The following is a 17,735-nucleotide window of genomic DNA, read 5'->3' as shown; positions in this document are numbered from 1 at the left end:
AAGGAACCAGCTATTCTCTCTGAGTCAAAATTCTGGTGTTTTTCTGATGTCATGCCTAATTTTCTCATCTTAAACATTTTCAAAGAACATTTGCAAAAAACCATAAATAACTAGTTTTTAGCCATTGCTTACACATATCATACATGTATGGATAAATTAATAAATTTAATGTGATATAAATATTTTAAATATTTTGTTTTCTAGGACTGACAGTGTCCTATTGTCAGTGAGGCTATTGATCTACTTCAGTTTCTAGAACAGAAATTTTATGCTAGTTATTGTACCACTTAAATAATTTGCTTCCAAAAATGTGAAAATACCTAAAAGTCAAACAAATAATTACTCTAAACAATACAAAAATAAATTTTATCTGTCTGTATTATTGTGAACATGATAATTGTTGACCAAAAAAAAAAAAGGTTCCCACTTACAATATGCAGGCAAATCATATCAGTTGAACAAATAAAGCTAGGATGTATGGGACAGATGGCAGACTGAATCATATTTGAGTGAATTATGGTATAATAAAAAAAATCAAATCTCAAAACAATGTCATCAGTTAATATTTTTACTAAACAACAAAAAATCAGTTAATAATGACAAAATTATAGGAAAAATGAAGATACATCACCTTTGTTTAATGATTGGACTATTTTGGTGACTAACGTCATTAAGTCTCTCTCTTGTGATATGAGAGAGCTAAGATATAAATTTAGGAGATCTTTTTTAGTACATGAACCAGAGGTTGAAGGCACAGAGCTTTATCCCTCTGATGCCTTAACATCCCTATAAGATCAGCGGGATTTATTCAAATCTCAGTTGGTTATGCAGAGAGAACAAAATGATCCCAGGAGTAGAAGATATTCATTCACCAATGCCTAGTCTGCCTAAAATGTAAGTTCAGTTCTTATACGATTGGCATAGTTCATTTGTGTGTGTGTCCATTTCTAAACAAAGCCTCACAGGGATATTTTTATAATACCATTTCATATAAAGAAAACTATTATTTCTTAGTGTAATTCCTTTTTTCTTTTCTTTTTTCTTTTATTTTCTCTTAGGTGATAATTAATAGATAGGCCAATAACAATCTGTTCGATAAAAGTGCAATTTTAAATTACTGAGGTCATTTATAAATAAAAGCTTTAAATCTTAAAACAACATTAAAACAGAAAATGAAATATCTTGACCCACGTGAAATTTTTGTTTCTCTCAAGGTAAAATTTTAGTTTATAGAGAAATTTTTAGAGGGGATATAGAAAAAAAGTGGAATATCAAATAGAATATTTTTTAAAAAGGATAGAAAGCATATCCTAAATTTCCCATTGATAATTTAGTAGGGCTAGGTAATCACAGAAAGCAGCCATCAATTTTTACCTTTTTGATGAACAAAATGAGAAGCTGAAGTAAAGTCAATTTATTGGAGTTACCAGTGAAAAGAAACTTAGGGCATTATAACCTAAAATGTACGAGATTTATAATGCATGCAACGCCATTTTAAAGCAGGGTAATTCCACATTAAAACAAAGGTCATATAATTTTCTAGTGCTGACCTCCAGTCACTTTATTTGGTCAGAAAACACGAGTCTTAGAATAACTTTATTTTTCCTTCTAAATTCAGGAGAAATTGGTAGACAGAATATATGGCTCCCTATTTAGTATGATTTGAGAAACCTAAAGCCACAAAACATCTGTTTTGAGCAGAAAGCATGCCCTAAATGTTTGTGTCAGAAGTCATTCCTTCTGGATAAGAAGTAATCTATTAAAATAAAAATGGTGTACCAGTCCCTTATCAACTTCCAGCACGCTAGCTGAATTAATTACCTAAAAGGGGTCAGGGTGGTGAGGGCCAGGGCACAGCATCAGTGTGTTTTGACAGGGAAGTCACAAAAAGTGATGGCCTCTGGCTTAGGAAGTGCACAATGAAATACAGCGTCCCAATAATGAATTCTGAATATCCAGGGAGCAATAATACTCTAAAACAAACCTGGAGAAGATCATAGAAATGGACATGACAGGAATACACCAAAGGGTGTGAGAGCACTGGAAAAAAACTATATTACATTTTACACTTTAGTCTTGGGTCTGTCAAATGTAAAACATAAGGTGCTTTGATACAAGCACCAGAAACCGAATTTTGCTCACTTCATTAAAAAAACAAACAAACAAAATTTATTTTAAGGATATGCACTAGCTTACAGAAACAAAGGGAAAGCCAAACACCAAACAGGCCTCAAGAAGAGCAGACACATGGTAATATCAGGGAGCTAAGATAGCAGGGTCAGTTATACAATTTGAAAGGCCCAGTGAAAAATAAAAAATGCAAGGCTCCTTGTTTAAAAATTGAGACTTTCAAGTTAGTAATAGCAGAACATTAAACCAAATGTAGGACCTTCTAAGAACCAGATCCTGTGTGACTGTAGAAGGTGCAAGCCTGTGCATTTGGCCCTGGGTTTCAGGAATGAATGGGTAATCTCTTCAAGGCTCCACCGTTAGAATAAGTTAGCTACTGTAGTTTTCTGTCCCTGTGTTGTGTTGCTCAAGATTCATATTTCTGGAAACCACCAGAGTTTGTTTGTAGGCCAAATTATGTGACCACACAAAAGAAGAGATGAGGGGACCTTGTTTAGCAATCCCATCAAGATTGCATGCAATCATGGGGGGAGAGGAGGGACTTTCTCAAAGGAAAATGAAGGCATTTTTAGCAAAGAAAGGGGAAGAATTTATTTATGTGCAAGAAAAAACAACATATGTTCACATAAGAAGAAAAAAGAGTCCATTCTAACACTACTATGACCAACTTCTAAGAAGTTGCCTCTAAGAATATTAATAGTTTATTTATAACAGTGCTCCAGTAATGCCTCCTTTGGATCATAGGCACTCGGCTTTAAATATCCCCAAATTGTTCACTTCAGTGATTCTAGGAAACTTTTTTTAAAAACAAAATTGTTTTCAGGTAAATTTCCCAATATAAATTATTATACTATAATATCCTACTCTTCTATGAAACTATTGAAGAATAAGATAAAAAAATGTTTTAGATGAAAAAAAGATAAAAAAGATCATAGGAAGTACTCTGAAGTAATATTAGCTTATATTTTCCAATCAATACGTATTTATGACCTTTAGAGTCTGGCTTAGTGAGCTCATTGACTTTTTGCCAAGCAGCTGTCTCTGGAGAATGCAGAAGGATTAGGGCACAGACTCTGGAGCCAAAATTGTTGAATTTAAAGCCCAGTTTTGCTATTTGCATCCTGTTCAGTCTCTGTATCTTAGATTCCTCCTCTCTAGATTGTTAATACCATAATTGACTATTAAAATATCTTAAAAGGTGACAATTTAGAACACAATTAAGACTGCTCATTAAAGAAAACATTTTTTTTTTCAGGCATCGAAAAGTAGGTATAGGGACTTCCCTGGCAGTCCAGTGTTTAAGACTCCGCGCTCCCGAAGTAGGGGGCATGGGTTCCATCCCTGGTCTGGGAACTAAGATCCTGCATGCCCCATGGCGTGGCCAAAAAAAAAAGAAAAAAAAGAAAAAAAAAGTAGATATAAAGCAACTTAATACAGTCATTTTGAGAAGACGTGTTTTAGGAATGGAACTTCATTTCTTTCTGAGGAATTTTTTTTCCTGTTATACTTCCTTAAATGGGTAGTTGTCTCTGGAGAGGAAAGAGCAAAATGGAGGTTTTCTTTTATCAGCTCTTCTTTGGTTGCGTAAAAAAAAGGGCTGGGTATTTTCTTTTTCATCCTCATCTCTGTTTCGAAGACAATTGAACACTGATACCAATCTGTGTTTCTGCTGCTTGTGTAAAAGAGAAACCATCCTATGCCACCAGCACCCACTGTTATCTGGTTTTAAATGTCAAGTACACTTCAGCATAGGAAGAAAGAAACTGAGATAACATTCAAAGAGGAATATATTGGAGACAGAGTCCAACAATCTAAGTGTATCTTCCAGACAGGAGTTAGGAAAAGATTCATCAACAGAAACCTAAAACATTTTGCAGTTTCTGACTTATCTAACCTTCTGATTTATAGCCACATATCATGTTTATATTAGTGTTTTTCTATGTTCATGCTATACTGATGAATAATGGAAAGGTAATTCAGCTACTTTAAACTGAAGTGTTTAAATCAGTTCAGCTATGACACTCTGTCTTTATGTCAGTCCTTTCAAGGTCTAGCCTCAGATTCTCTTACTGGCCTCAAGGATTTTTTGTTTGTTCCTTGCAACAGATATTTATACCTTGACAGTTCTATGATGTATAATTATGTATAAATGGTGCTATATGCTTTTCATTTACACAAATAATCTGGCCTGCTATTTATACCAAGTACAGCGGTTCTCCATTTCAGAGAGAAAAAAAGATTGACACCTTTTGTCTTTCTTGTCTATTCATGGTTAAGTTTGCTATTGTTTACAAAAAAACTACATTTTTAGAATCAGCGCCATTCGATGGTTCTACATGTTGATAGTGTGCTTTTACTATCATAATGTTTATTATTATAATATTTAACATAGAAATTTGAATTAAATTCAGCACCTTTTTTGAGACAGTTTTTTAATAAGCCATCTAAACATCTTCCAGGAAAACTATTTACTATAAGATTTCACAAATCTTATTTCTTAGGACATTAATAGGTATTACGAGTGCTCAATAGATAATTATTGAAAGAATGGACGAATGAATGTTTAAGGAATACAGTCGTAAAGTTAGCAGGATTCTTTACTAGGATTATTCAGCTATTATTATGCTGAATATAAGTTTTTTAAAACATATTTGATCATTAATATTTTGCTAAAAATAAAAAGCAATTATACTTTTTAGCCCCCAAATCTATACCTGTGTTTTATATCACATGCGGGCAATCTCTTATAGGACTGTGTTTGCAGGGCAGCTGTGTTCTAATTACTGTGCACTGCAGCTGCAATTCAAGCTGACCATCAAGAGGCTGGACTGTGGCCTTGTATTCCACTAATCCAAACTGAAGGATAGCTCGAAGTTCTCTTAACTGAATTATAGTTCACAGTATATTAATCACAGTATATAATATCATAATTGACTGTTCAATATCTTAAAAGATGATATAATTTAGGATATAATTACAACTGGTAATTGGAGAAAACAATAGTTATTTATTGATATTCAGTTAATCTTCAGGTACTTTCTAATTTTTCTTAATCTTACTTTAGGCACAAAGTTGTAACTCTTCAATATTCATGATTCCAAAAGCCACTTAATTTCTAGAATTAGGGCTTTGGGACAGCTTATTGGCTAGAACCTAATTATGTACTTTTTATTTAGTAGGAATAATCTTCAAAATAAGTGGGATACTACACATTGTCTTCTATATTATTAAAAACGAGGTTTTCCTCATTCAAACAATTGTACCTCCACTATAACTTTATATTACATAAAATAGTTCTCCCCAAGAACAAGAATCTTACTTCTTAGGAGGACCTAAATTTAAACCCAGAAACTATGAAACTTCAGTTACACTTTCTTCTCGTGCAACTACAGTTGACCCTTGAACAACATGGGTCTGAACTGTGCTGGTCCGTTATACGTGGATTTTTTTTCGATAAATATATAGTTGGCCCTGCATATCTGTGGGTTTCACATCTGCAGATTCAATCAACCCAGGATCACAAATAATACATGATCCAGTGTTGATTGAATCCTTGGATATGGAGCTCATGGAGTTGGAGGGCCAACTGTGGAATTTGAGCATACATGGATTTTGATATACGTCCTTGGTCCCGGAATCAATCTCCTGCAGATACTGAGGGACAATGGTACTTGATATCTATATTCATACTCCAAATGAGTTTCTATCATTATTATTATTGTTATTTCTGTCAGTGTTGTTGTTTTAATTCTACTTGTTTTAGTTCTACTTCTTTCTGTATCTACCCATAACGTACTGACTACCTTAAATAGTTTTGCCTAGGTAAAGCTTCAAAGATAAATCTGAAAAGTGATCCATGGGAAATTGTAATATGTAAACCCGTTATTTAGGATTAATAAGGTAGAATTCTTAGCACACGTGTTTAGTGTATATGAAATTGCCATATATTAATTTATTCAACAGTGACTTGGAAATATAAGGATCACCGAAGGAGAGTATCACCTTATTTGGGGTTACTGGACCAAAAGGAAGAGGCAATTAGTGCAGCCTGAGGTAGCTGGAAGGATTGGAGAGGATTTCCTGGGAGAGAGGGTGCACTAATCCAGGCTTAAAGGATAAGTATAAATGAGCCACATTATGTCAAAACTCACATATATCCTGGAGAAAATTATGGCCAGTGAGTGTGATAAGATATGTCTAACCTATTCTGCTATTATGCTATGTGTTTTGTTTGTCTTACTAAGGCAAGTGGCACAGTGGGCTGGAGATACACCCCTGGAATTCATGTATTTAAAAGTAAGCCCAGGTGCTTTTTGTGTATGTATGAGTGAGTTTGGCAAGATATTTAGAAATTCTTGATTTGTGTAATACAGAAAATTTTACTTTTCTAGTTGAAATTGAATGTAGACCATCACAATGCCTTTTGTTACCTCAAGAATGGAATCTGGGAAATTTGGTTGATAAGTGTGATGTAGGTTTTACTAATCTTTCTCATACTGATAAAGTTTTGTGGTTCTAAAGATTTACTCAAAGTCAAAATCTCCAGTTCTTTTAGCTTTGAAAAGCATTGGAGTTTTACAGTTTCCTTGCCGCTCTGTATTATGCCAGTAATTTTAGGTATTGCCTTTATGTCAAGTTACAGCACAAGAATTGATTTTGTTTGGAAACACTACCTCCTATATTATACTTTCATGGCTAATACTTATTACACTTAGTTTGCCAGATCTTGAATATTTTAAAAAGGTTAAGGCCATGGAAAAGTCTTTTAAAACTATGTAATTGACTGTAGGTTGTATAACTTTTAACATATCTTCAGTGGTATGTATTATATCAGAATTTTTATTGTAATAGACCCTAGCTGCTATATTTGTAAAAAAATTGCATTTTGTAAAGGTTACTTAGATACCTAGAGGCAAATTGAAGACATTCTATAGTTTTGTTTTGCTTTTTAAGAATGTTCTGATGTAATACAAATTATTGTAAGCAAATATACAGTTACATATTTTTTATAAATTTTCTTATAAATTATATCTAAAAACCCATTGTGTGCTCTCCTTAAATGGTCATAAGAGGAGACTTTTACATACAAATTCTTAAAATGATGACATTAAGTTCTAAATATATTATGCGATAATGAAATAGGATGGGTTTTATAGTGATAGTTTGGTTCTGAAAGATTAATCAAATTCCCTACATGATATGGATGTGAAGCAAGACCTTGGTACTTTTGTGACTTATTATCCTGATATTGAAGGGAAAAGGACAGGCAATAAGTAGCATTGGGAAAAAATTATTTTCAAAAACACAATTTACATCTCTAAAAATGACGATTCTCATTTTACTGATTCTATTACCCTACAAATATGAAGCTCTTATAGTTGAAAAACATTCGTTTAAAAAAAAGAAATTTTATAGTAAGGCAAGTCATATTAGAGCTTGAATTTGTGACTTTAAAAAAAAAAGATTATTTTTTCAAAGCAAATATAAAATAATAAATTGTGTATTTCTTTCACTAAAAAATCTTAAATTAATTATATGTAAATTATATAAATTATAATATATAAAGTACACCAAATAGGTAACTATAAAATATGTATCTTAGATAACTATAGAAGATGCCAAGTGTCTAAAATATATTTATAGAATTCTGTCAACAATCAAGACATTAACTATAAAATAATATAGTAAAACCCTTTCCCATTTTTAGATGATTTTCATGTTTATAAATGCATTTGAAAGTAAATTTAGTAACAGTTTACTACAGTGGAATTGAACTATTTTTAAAAGCTCTTTGGTATCATAGTGAGATAATTATTTCTCGGAGATCAGATTTTGTTTTACTTTAATTTGTTTTCCTTGTATAGTTCAAAATTTTCCAAATAAAATCACTTCCATGGAGTGGTGGATGAGAGGGTGGGAAAATTTTCCTGAGCTCCAGAATAGAGAAGTGTAAAATAAAGAAAATGTTGAAGATAGGAGTCTGCAAACATATCAGAGAATTGATGTTGTTTACATGATGAATTGCCTGGAAGACTAGAGATAAGGAACTTATGTTTTTTAAAAAATATTTGTTTGATATCTGTTAGACACAGGAAGACCAGCCAGTTTATGAGGTTTTCTAAATTGAGAATCACTTCTATAATATCAGGGGACAATAAATAAAAATTTGATCTCCATCTATATAAAATATTTTTGATAATTCTGTGCCCTCAACTTTCTGACAGCTTGAATGCTCTGGCAAAGAAAAATGATTACACTATTAATTCAATCATAACAAATTAAAACTTACAATATCTACAATTGAATGAGTAATTGCAAAGTGAAAAATGTTTACACGTGCACAAACAGATTTTGTTGCATATCTTTATATGTATGTGTGAACATGGGATTTTTTAAACAATAATTTGAGTCGCTCTCTGCTGAACTTTATTGTACTACGTTCATCTCTATATTTAGCAATTCTAATTCTTTTTCTTACAGAAATGATCTTTAAACTGGATCTTAAATGACATGTGAAAACAAAAGTAGAGAAGGCAGGGAGAAACATGGATGACATTAATGGCATGGAGAAAAGTTGCTAAACAAAGGCAATCAACTCAGTCATTTCTTTTTATGATTAAACAACTACTTTCAAAGTTTGTATGAGCAGATTTACATTCATAGAATATCTACATTCTTGAAAATTTTGGAGAAGGAAAGTCTAACTGTTGTAGGGAATAGGAGTCCTTACTATTTAATCTTATTCCCTAAGATCGTAACCTAATATTTTACTACTGTAGCTTCAGTGAAAATAACATAGATAAATACAAGTATATTTAAAATTTTAACCCTATTAAAAGATGATGCAGTATGAAGAAAAGAGCACTAGACTAGAAGTCAGGAGACTGGAATTCTACACCTTCTAGCTGTGTGACACTTAGAAAATTAATTTAGGTTTGAGCTCCTTATATATTAAATAGGAATGTTAAACTAGATCTATAATGCTTTTTGTAGCACTAAATTTGATTATTCTTTTGATATGAGATGCAAAGGAGATTTCTTTGAAGAAGTGATGTATTTTAAGGCAAGATCTGGAAGGTGGGTAAGCAACACTTTTTCATGCAGATAGAAGAACATATGTAAAGTTCCTGAGGCAGGTTGGAGCTTGGCACATTTCAGGGCCTGAATGAAGAACTGTGTTTGGAACTTAAAAAACAAGGAGGTAGTTGTTAGAAGATGAAGTGTGGTGAGGCAGACAGTTGCTAGATTATGGAGAACCTTGTTGGTTATGTTAAGATATTTGGATTTTATCTTACCTTTCCCCATATCTTGCCTTTCTTATGCCCATCACTTCAGCTACTAGGGAAATCCTCCTCATATGTAAATTCATATCTAAATGTAAAATATCAACACGTTCTTATAACCACTTATCCTCCTGTGGAAGGATGGATGCTGGTTTCATCCCTTCCAGAAATACAGCTAAATATCCAATTATAATACAATTTGAGATACAAGTATTTTCCTAAGATGACACTTTCAGTTAAACAATATATTTTGAAAGAAAACATAAGAAAAATACATAGTTTATTCATCAACCAAGCCTTTTTGTAGTTAGTTCCCTAAACATTTTTTTATTAGGTTCTGGGATGCCAGTTCATGAATATAGATTTATACCTTCATGCCTGTCTTAGAATTATTCAAAGCTAAGATTTAATTTACCATAAATAACCTGGACCTTTTTGAAATGAGGTTTAAATAACAATAAGTTTCCCAAAGTATGGTTTTTAAAAACACAATATTATTTTCTTCAAATCTACTTAATGAAGCTTTGGAAGGCAGTTGTATACATATGCTTATTTATTATGCTGTACAAATGGAGATTACTTTTACTTTTCATTCCTTGGAAATCTAGTTCAGAAATCATAGGCACATTATAAAGTGTAAATCATTGCAATCCCTAATGACCGCAGATATTTGCTATCATGAAAGGTGTCAGTACACTAAATAAGGAGTAGCTCCTATGACAGGTAAGAGCATCAGTCTTTTGCAACTGACATTTTCTTGTATTTTGTTAGCAATTTGGGCCATTATGTTGGGAAGTTGTCAAATGATTTGAAGAATACATATGGGTGGGAAGAAAATATCTCGGTATCCAAATGATATTTCTAGTTATAACCAAATGATTAAAAAATAAAGAAAATACTTTTATTTTCTCTTCCTGGTAAGGAAAAATTCTTTAATCACTGTATAGTTTATGTCAAGATATATATTTTCCCATTAAACTTATCTGTCATACTAAAAATAGAATTGCAGCAGAACTTTTGAATTAGCTTGGTAGAAAATTTCTTTCACACAAAGGATCCCAGTGACAAAAGTACAGAGCCAATTCACCATAGTAGTTTGAGTCAAACGTTTTAAATACCAGTTGAAACTCTCCAGTTTCTCAAGTTGAAACTTTCAAGAATATATTTAATGTAACATTTATGAATTTTGCTGATAATTTTACTCAAAAGCTTTATTATCTAAAACGTACAGACTAAGAAAGGCCCGTAAGTCTCAATTTGACTTTATCTAAATGTTACTAAATTTTCAATTATAAAGACTTGGTTGGCATTTATAATCAACAAGGCAAGTAAAAATATTACTGAGCAATTCTAGCAAAGATTCATGGAGATGATACAGAGAGGGTGAAGTGTATATGAATGTGCTCAGTGGAGATTACATTGCCTTTGTTTTTTGTTTGCAGTAGTTATGGTGATTAATGAACCACTGTATCGGGCTTCAGTATCTTACCCTTTGTGTGTGTGTGTGAAGTGAACGGACTATCTGTTTTGATATAAAGCACATTTCTTCAGTTTTCTGGACAATAATAATTCAGAGTGTTCGCAGACAGAGAGCTATCTATCCTGAAGTGCATGAATTGCATCATCTCGTGAGCCCTGCTAATGCAGGAACAGGAGAGCACCTGACCCTTGCTCTACCCTCCCGGCCTTATTATGGGTTGTCTGTGCCAGGGGAAACTATGACTTCATATTAGAGACTTTTCTCCTTTTCTTATCAATTACAGGGATGGATTTTTTTAGGTGTATTTGCCCAGAGACACATGGGTATTTTTGGCCCAATCACAGTCTATTGTTAAACACATTAGTATTCAAAATATTTAATAATTGTAATTCCCCAGGCACCAATCAATCAGAAATACAATGACCATAAATATAGACGAGGATACCTGTGCTGGCCTGTGCAGCTGAGTAGCAGACCTGATTAACAGCCCATTTTCCTGACTCAACCTAATGAAGAATGGTTTTGATTATTGTGGTGTTGCAGCCCACTCTTTTGCATGGAGAAATAAATGGATTTGTTTTCCGTATGGGAAAGAATATTAGCTGTTATTTTTTGGTATCAATTATTAAGCAGTTAATGTTCATGGTGAGCCTCTTGAGGTCAGTGACAGAATCCTATTAATCTCTGCAACATCAGCCCCTGTTGCTCTGCTGGACACAATGCGGATGTTTTCCATAACTGTGACATAACGCCATCATTCTCTTTCTTGTTGGAATTAAGGATAGATCCACACTTTTGAAGTATAAAACAAATGGCTAATTTTATCTTCTAAGTACATTTCTGCATGTACTCCATTCGTAGCTATCTGAAATAGCAGTGATCCTTAGATGTGTAAATGCTAAACTGTAATCCTTAGACTCTCAGTAATTTCCTGAAATTAGTTGCAGAGCTTCACACTGGTGTGGTTTCTGAAAGCTTTTTCAGTCTTTATTGATGTTTAGATACATAATTGGACAAATAGGTTCAAAGAAACAGCAATCTAATTAAAAGGAATTATAAAATTGTTAGTTTATTTTACTGTAAGAGTGCTGGGAAATTTGGAACCGTGGGTGGCAGCCCTGCATTACATAAAAATTCACCTTCCAGAAAAATGTCTGTGTACAAATGAGAGTTGTATGCGTAGATTATTACAAAGAATTGTTTCGTTCATTCACTTATTATTGTATTCATTTATTCAACTTCAATTATACAATTATTTACTGAGTCAGCCTAATAGGTGCCAGACACCAGGCAAGTTCACAACTTAAACCTGATAAATCTTTGAAAATTCTATTATAACTAAAATATTGTTACTTGTGCTGTGAATTTTAATTTTTTTATTTTACTTTATTCTTATTGGTCTTAGACACTAAAATAAAATAAAAACCTTTAAGAATGATTGTATAGCTCACTATAAGTTATATATAATTAAAATGAATCAGTCATATCAGATAAAATATATTTTATTTTTTAAATTTTTTATTTTATATTGGAGTATAGTTGATTAACAATGTTGTGATAGTTTCAGGTGTACAGCAAAGTGATTCAGTTATACATATACATGTATCTATTCTTTTTCAAATTCTTTTCCCATTTAGGTTATTACAGAGTACTGAGCAGAGTTCCCCCGTGCTCTACAGTAGGTCCTTGTTGGTTGTCTATTTTAAATATAGCAGTGTGTACATGTCAGCCCCAAACTCCCTAACTATCCCTTCCCCCCTGGTAACCACAGGTTCTCTAAATCTGTGAATCTGTTTCTGTTTTGTAAATAAGTTCATTTGTATCATTTCTTTTTAGATTTTGCATATAAGCGATATCATACAATATTGGTCTTTCTCTGTCTGAATTACTTCACTCAGTATGACAACCTCTAGGTCCAACTGTGTTGCTGCAAATGGCATTATTTCATTCTTTCTAATGGCTGGGTAATATTCCATTGTATGTATGTACCACATCTTCTTTATCCATTCCTCTGTCGATGGACATTTAGGTTGCTTCCATGTCTTGGCTATGGTAAACAGTGCTGCAGTGAACATTGGGGTGCATGTCTTTTTACGGATATATGCCCAGGAGTGGGATCGCAGGATCATATGGTAGCTCTATTTTTAGTTTTTTAAAGGAACCTCCGTACTGTTCTCCATAGTGGCTGTATCAATTTACATTCCCACCAACAGTGCAAGAGGGTTCCCTTCTCTCCACACCCTCTCCAGCATTTATTGTTTGTGGATTTTTTGATGACAGCCATTTGACTGGTGTGAGGTGATACCTCATTGTAGTTTTGATTTGCATTTCTCTAATAAGTAGCGATGTTGGACATCTTTTCATGTGCCTCTTGGCCATCTGTATGTCTTCTTTGGAGAAATGTCTATTTAGGTCTTCTGCCCATTTTTTGACTGGGTTGTTTGTTTTGATGATATTAAGCCACATGTAAATATATTTTAAAAATGAAACTATAAATGATGCTTTGTGTAATTATAGGTATGTTTTATTTTTTTCAATTTTTGTTTTTGTTCATTTGCTTGCTTGCTTTTCACATGAGATGCACAATCTTGTGACTAAGAGCTCGAGTGCACTGCCTGCGTTCAAGTCTCAGCTCTGTTGCTTGTTTGCTGTGTTGCCATCAGCGTGTACCTTAACCTCTTTGAGATTCAAATCCCTCGACTGTGAAGTGGGGATTATAATACCTCAAAGAGTTGTATGAGTATTAAGTGGTTTAGCATATATGAAGTCCTTACAGGACTACATGAGATACATTAATTATTATTGTATATATATGCATGTTAAATGGCTAGTAGGAAAAAATAATCTTATCCTGCTTATGTACTTAGGTTGGTTCATCTCAGGTCAACTTCTTAATAGCTATTTAAATTTGAGAAGAATTACTTATCTGGGCCTATTTTCTCATATGTAGAATGAAGATACTCATTATAGCTACCTCTTGGTTTTGTTCAAGGTTTGGATAAATTAATACACAGGAAGTGGTTAGCACAGCGCTTGGCCCACAGTCAATCCTCAAAAAATGTTAGCTATGACTATTTATTTATTATTTCATTGTAAATGTAAAGTGGGGATAGTAATTAATATGATCACTTCACATAACAATTGTTATCATGAATATACCCATGAAGACAAGTAAACAATTGTGTGATCCAAATATCTGTTTCCTTGCTAATTATCCGATACTTTACAAATTGTTATACTATTTGTGAATAATCAGATTTGGATAAAATTAACCAAGGACATATTTTTTTTTATTTGCGTCTTTGCCTGACCTTGGTGGCAGGCTCCAAGGCAACGCTGTTTTTTCTCAATTTAGGTTGCCAAGTGACCTTGTCATATACTTCAGTAAATAATATACATAAAAGCTATTGAAATTGAGCATAAGTTTCATAAATATCCTGAGCTATGTTATAGTATTGCCATTATTGTATAGGCCCATTAGTTTTAATGAATTGAAACAAATTTATTAAAACTCATTAAAAATGACTATTTTCATAGGCTGCTCTTTTCATACTATTTTTATATCTACCTCATAGGCACATTTGGAAAATTGTTAATCTTAATATCTTTTCTTTATATATACCTTCAATATAAGCGTGTTATTTTCAAAATGAAGTATTTAAAAATAATTGTTTATATCAAGTAGAATAAAATAAGTATTATTTTTCCACATATTACTATGCTAAAAATTTAATGATTATTTGATAAGCATGCTAATTACATATGAAGTTATGCATCTCTCAGTTATTTCACTATTTTCACATAAAATCCTATGCATACTAGTCTTTCTTAATCCACAAAATGGTTGAATCCACAATTGATTGATTTAGTAATTTAAAATAATAATTACCAAAATTATTTTATCCCAAGTTTTGGTTTCTTAATCTTTTCTTGCCAGTTAATTTTTAAGCATATTTTCAGAAAATCTCTATATGAAATTTCTCTTTCAGTGATTACTTTTGACTTTCAACATTTTTAAAAGAGTTAAATAAGTGTAAACCCATTGTTATCATGTATAAATTAAATTCCAGTTGGGGAAAAAAATCACATTCTAAAATAGTGATTGTCATTGAACCTTATTACCGCTACATATAAAATTGACAAATAATTTCATAATTTTGACAGAAAGTTTCAGAATTTCCAAAGACTAATGTGAAGAAATAATGAGAGTCACAAGGAAGTTTTTTCTAGCTCACTACTGACATTGATCAACAGCTTGGAAAATACTGCTCTGAATATGCTACCTAGTAATTTTTGTTCATTTTTTTCTTGTTAGGAACCTTTCCCTGAAATTAACAAAAGAGATTGATCAGGAAGCCAGGTGTCCCCATATCAGGGGAACGCCCAGCAGTCCATCTGCAGATTGGCCCCTGCCAGGTGTGGAAGAAAATGGAGGCATCGATTCTCTGCCATTCAGACTGATGCTACAGGACTGCACAGCCGTCAAGACATTATTATTAAAGATGAAAAGAGTTCTACAAGAGGTAATGGTTTGCTCTAAGATTAATGTTTTCAGTGCTGGTAGATAGTGAAGTCTGTAGACCTGGTTAGTCCCTGCTTCTATCAATAGTTAACTGCATAACACTGGGCAGAGGTCAGGTATCCTCTTGGAACTTAGCCTTTCTCATATGTCAAATGAAGGGTTTGTAGTTCTGGTTTATAAAGGTGCTCTTCAACTCAAAAATTCTAAGATTCTGTGAAGGAATTAAAAAAGAATAAATTGATACCTAGTCTGGGAAAAGTCAGATAAAGAGAAATGGGCATCAGCTGTTAGGTTTTTAAAAGGCTATTGAGAGACCTATTAACTGGACTTCATTTTAATGATATTGAGACTTTATATGATACCATAAAAGTAGTTTATTTAGTCATTTTTGTTCCAATAACAATTAATCTAGTAAAATTTCATCTGAATGTTTGACTGATTTTGCCCATTGACTCCAGGTGCCCTTTTTCAGTCTATGCTCAGTTAGATGATGAGCTAGTCAGGAAAATACGCAGTGGAGTCTTTCACCTTTATGTCCAAGAATCAGCCATTCTTTAGGATTCAAGTATGTTATGGTTTTATTTTTATAATTGCAACAGTTATTTTCTTTGGAGGATTTCTATAAAAAGTGTAAACAATACTATTTCAAAGATGTAAAATGAGGGGACCAAAATTTTAAATGACTTTCCTCTAGTGGGTGTGAATTCAGAACAACAGCCTGAGATTTCTGACTCTCAATTCAGTGACATTTTATCATGTCCTATTATCATTTAACTGATTTCTCATTATTAATAAGGGATGTTAATAAATAGTGTGAGAACAGAAAAATATAACTATTTAGTATGAGTAGTATTATGACTCACTTACAATGTTGACCACTGATACTTCCTTTTCTAACACTGATAATAATAATAATAACAACACTAGTGGCTACCACTAGAGGCCAGAATTGAATCAGGGAGAGAGAAGGGAATTTAAGAGAAGTGATTGTCATAGACTATTAGGGGCATCCAGTCATGTATTCCTGTCAGCTATTAAAGTAATAACTGGAAGAGATCTCTGCATCCCATACCAGTTTATATCTCTGGGGTGGTCTTTGTGTCTAGAATCTATGCAGTGGAGTGTAGGAGTGGTGTGCTTACACTTGATCATTGTTAGAATTTCAGGAATTTTATGAGCTGACAGGTAAGCACAGGCATTAAAAAAAATTAAATTATATACACTTATAATGAAACAAATTATACTTTTAAAAGGGTAATCAGTACTCAAATCTCTACATTTCCTACTAACTTTACTATATTTTACTATTAATTACACTTGTGAGCTTGTTTACATCTATTGGATCTATATGTAGAAATACTATATAATAGCTAATGTGCATATTTCCCAATTGTACATTCATTTATGTCACTTTGTTAGCTTGAAATCAGCCACATGGGATTATTATGCCACAGAAATTGGCAAACAATGCAAGGTAGGGCTTTTAAATTTTGGAGAGCTGTTGTTAAATATTTACCAGTACACCGCTCTATATATTACTATATGGTTTCTATATTGACAACATAAGTGTTTCTGCACTAGTCCAGGCTTCCTGACCTTTTGCTTGACATGTAGTCTGAACCTCTCTGAACAACGCAAACTTAATAATAGCTGTTATATTAAAAGATATTAATCTCAAAGTCTGTAACAGTCAAGTATTCAGTTTTCTACCTCTCTCTTTCGTCTGGATTTTAATTTTAAAAAATCAAAAAAGTAAAAGGAAGTAGGAAAAACTGACAGGAAGAGTCAAGGGGCTTTCTTATGGTACTTAATTTTATAATTTAAAAATACGCAGTGATATTCACTGTAAAGTCAATATTCAGAATATATTGAGATTGTTTTTATATTTCTGTTTTTCTTCATTAAAGAGTATTTGAAGAAACTGAAGAGAATTGACTTTTAAAGCTAATGGAAAATGAACAGTAATTACATCTGTTTGTTAAGCCCATTCAGAGATCAGGGGGTCTTACTCTTTATGGTCAGCAGGAAAAGCAATATTATTATATGATTAGCATTAACATCTGTTCTAGAAAAACGATATTCATAATAGATGCCTTTAAAGAAAACTGAAATATTCTCGAAGCCATGAGTTTTTAAATGGCAATTCAGATTTCATTGCTGAATTCAATTCCAGCTATTCATTTTGGATTAATAATACCTTTTTAACATAGACAAATAGAGTTTATTTCTATTAACTTATTTTTATGATGCTTAGTAGTCCACCTGTGTATACAGATAATTTCTTTTAATAGATCTTTATTGGAGTATAATTGCTTCATGA

General features: G+C 32.7%; 1 protein-coding gene across 7 annotated transcripts in view; it reads left to right on the top strand.

Moving 5' to 3' along the window:
* The window catches only part of CCSER1 (coiled-coil serine rich protein 1), a 1,301,104-nt gene that overhangs the window by 439,840 nt on the left and 843,529 nt on the right, over positions 1-17,735 (top strand). For all 7 annotated transcript variants that reach the window (XM_061191724.1, XM_061191723.1, XM_061191722.1 and 4 more), the window contains exon 6: positions 15,209-15,416. In XM_061191724.1, coding sequence (XP_061047707.1) covers positions 15,209-15,416 — 208 coding nt within the window. The remainder of the gene's footprint in view (positions 1-15,208; positions 15,417-17,735) is intronic.

Source organism: Eubalaena glacialis, chromosome 5 (assembly GCF_028564815.1).
Source record: "Eubalaena glacialis isolate mEubGla1 chromosome 5, mEubGla1.1.hap2.+ XY, whole genome shotgun sequence".
NCBI classification, from domain to species: Eukaryota; Metazoa; Chordata; class Mammalia; order Artiodactyla; family Balaenidae; genus Eubalaena; species Eubalaena glacialis.
This window is presented reverse-complemented; position numbering and strand designations above follow the sequence as displayed.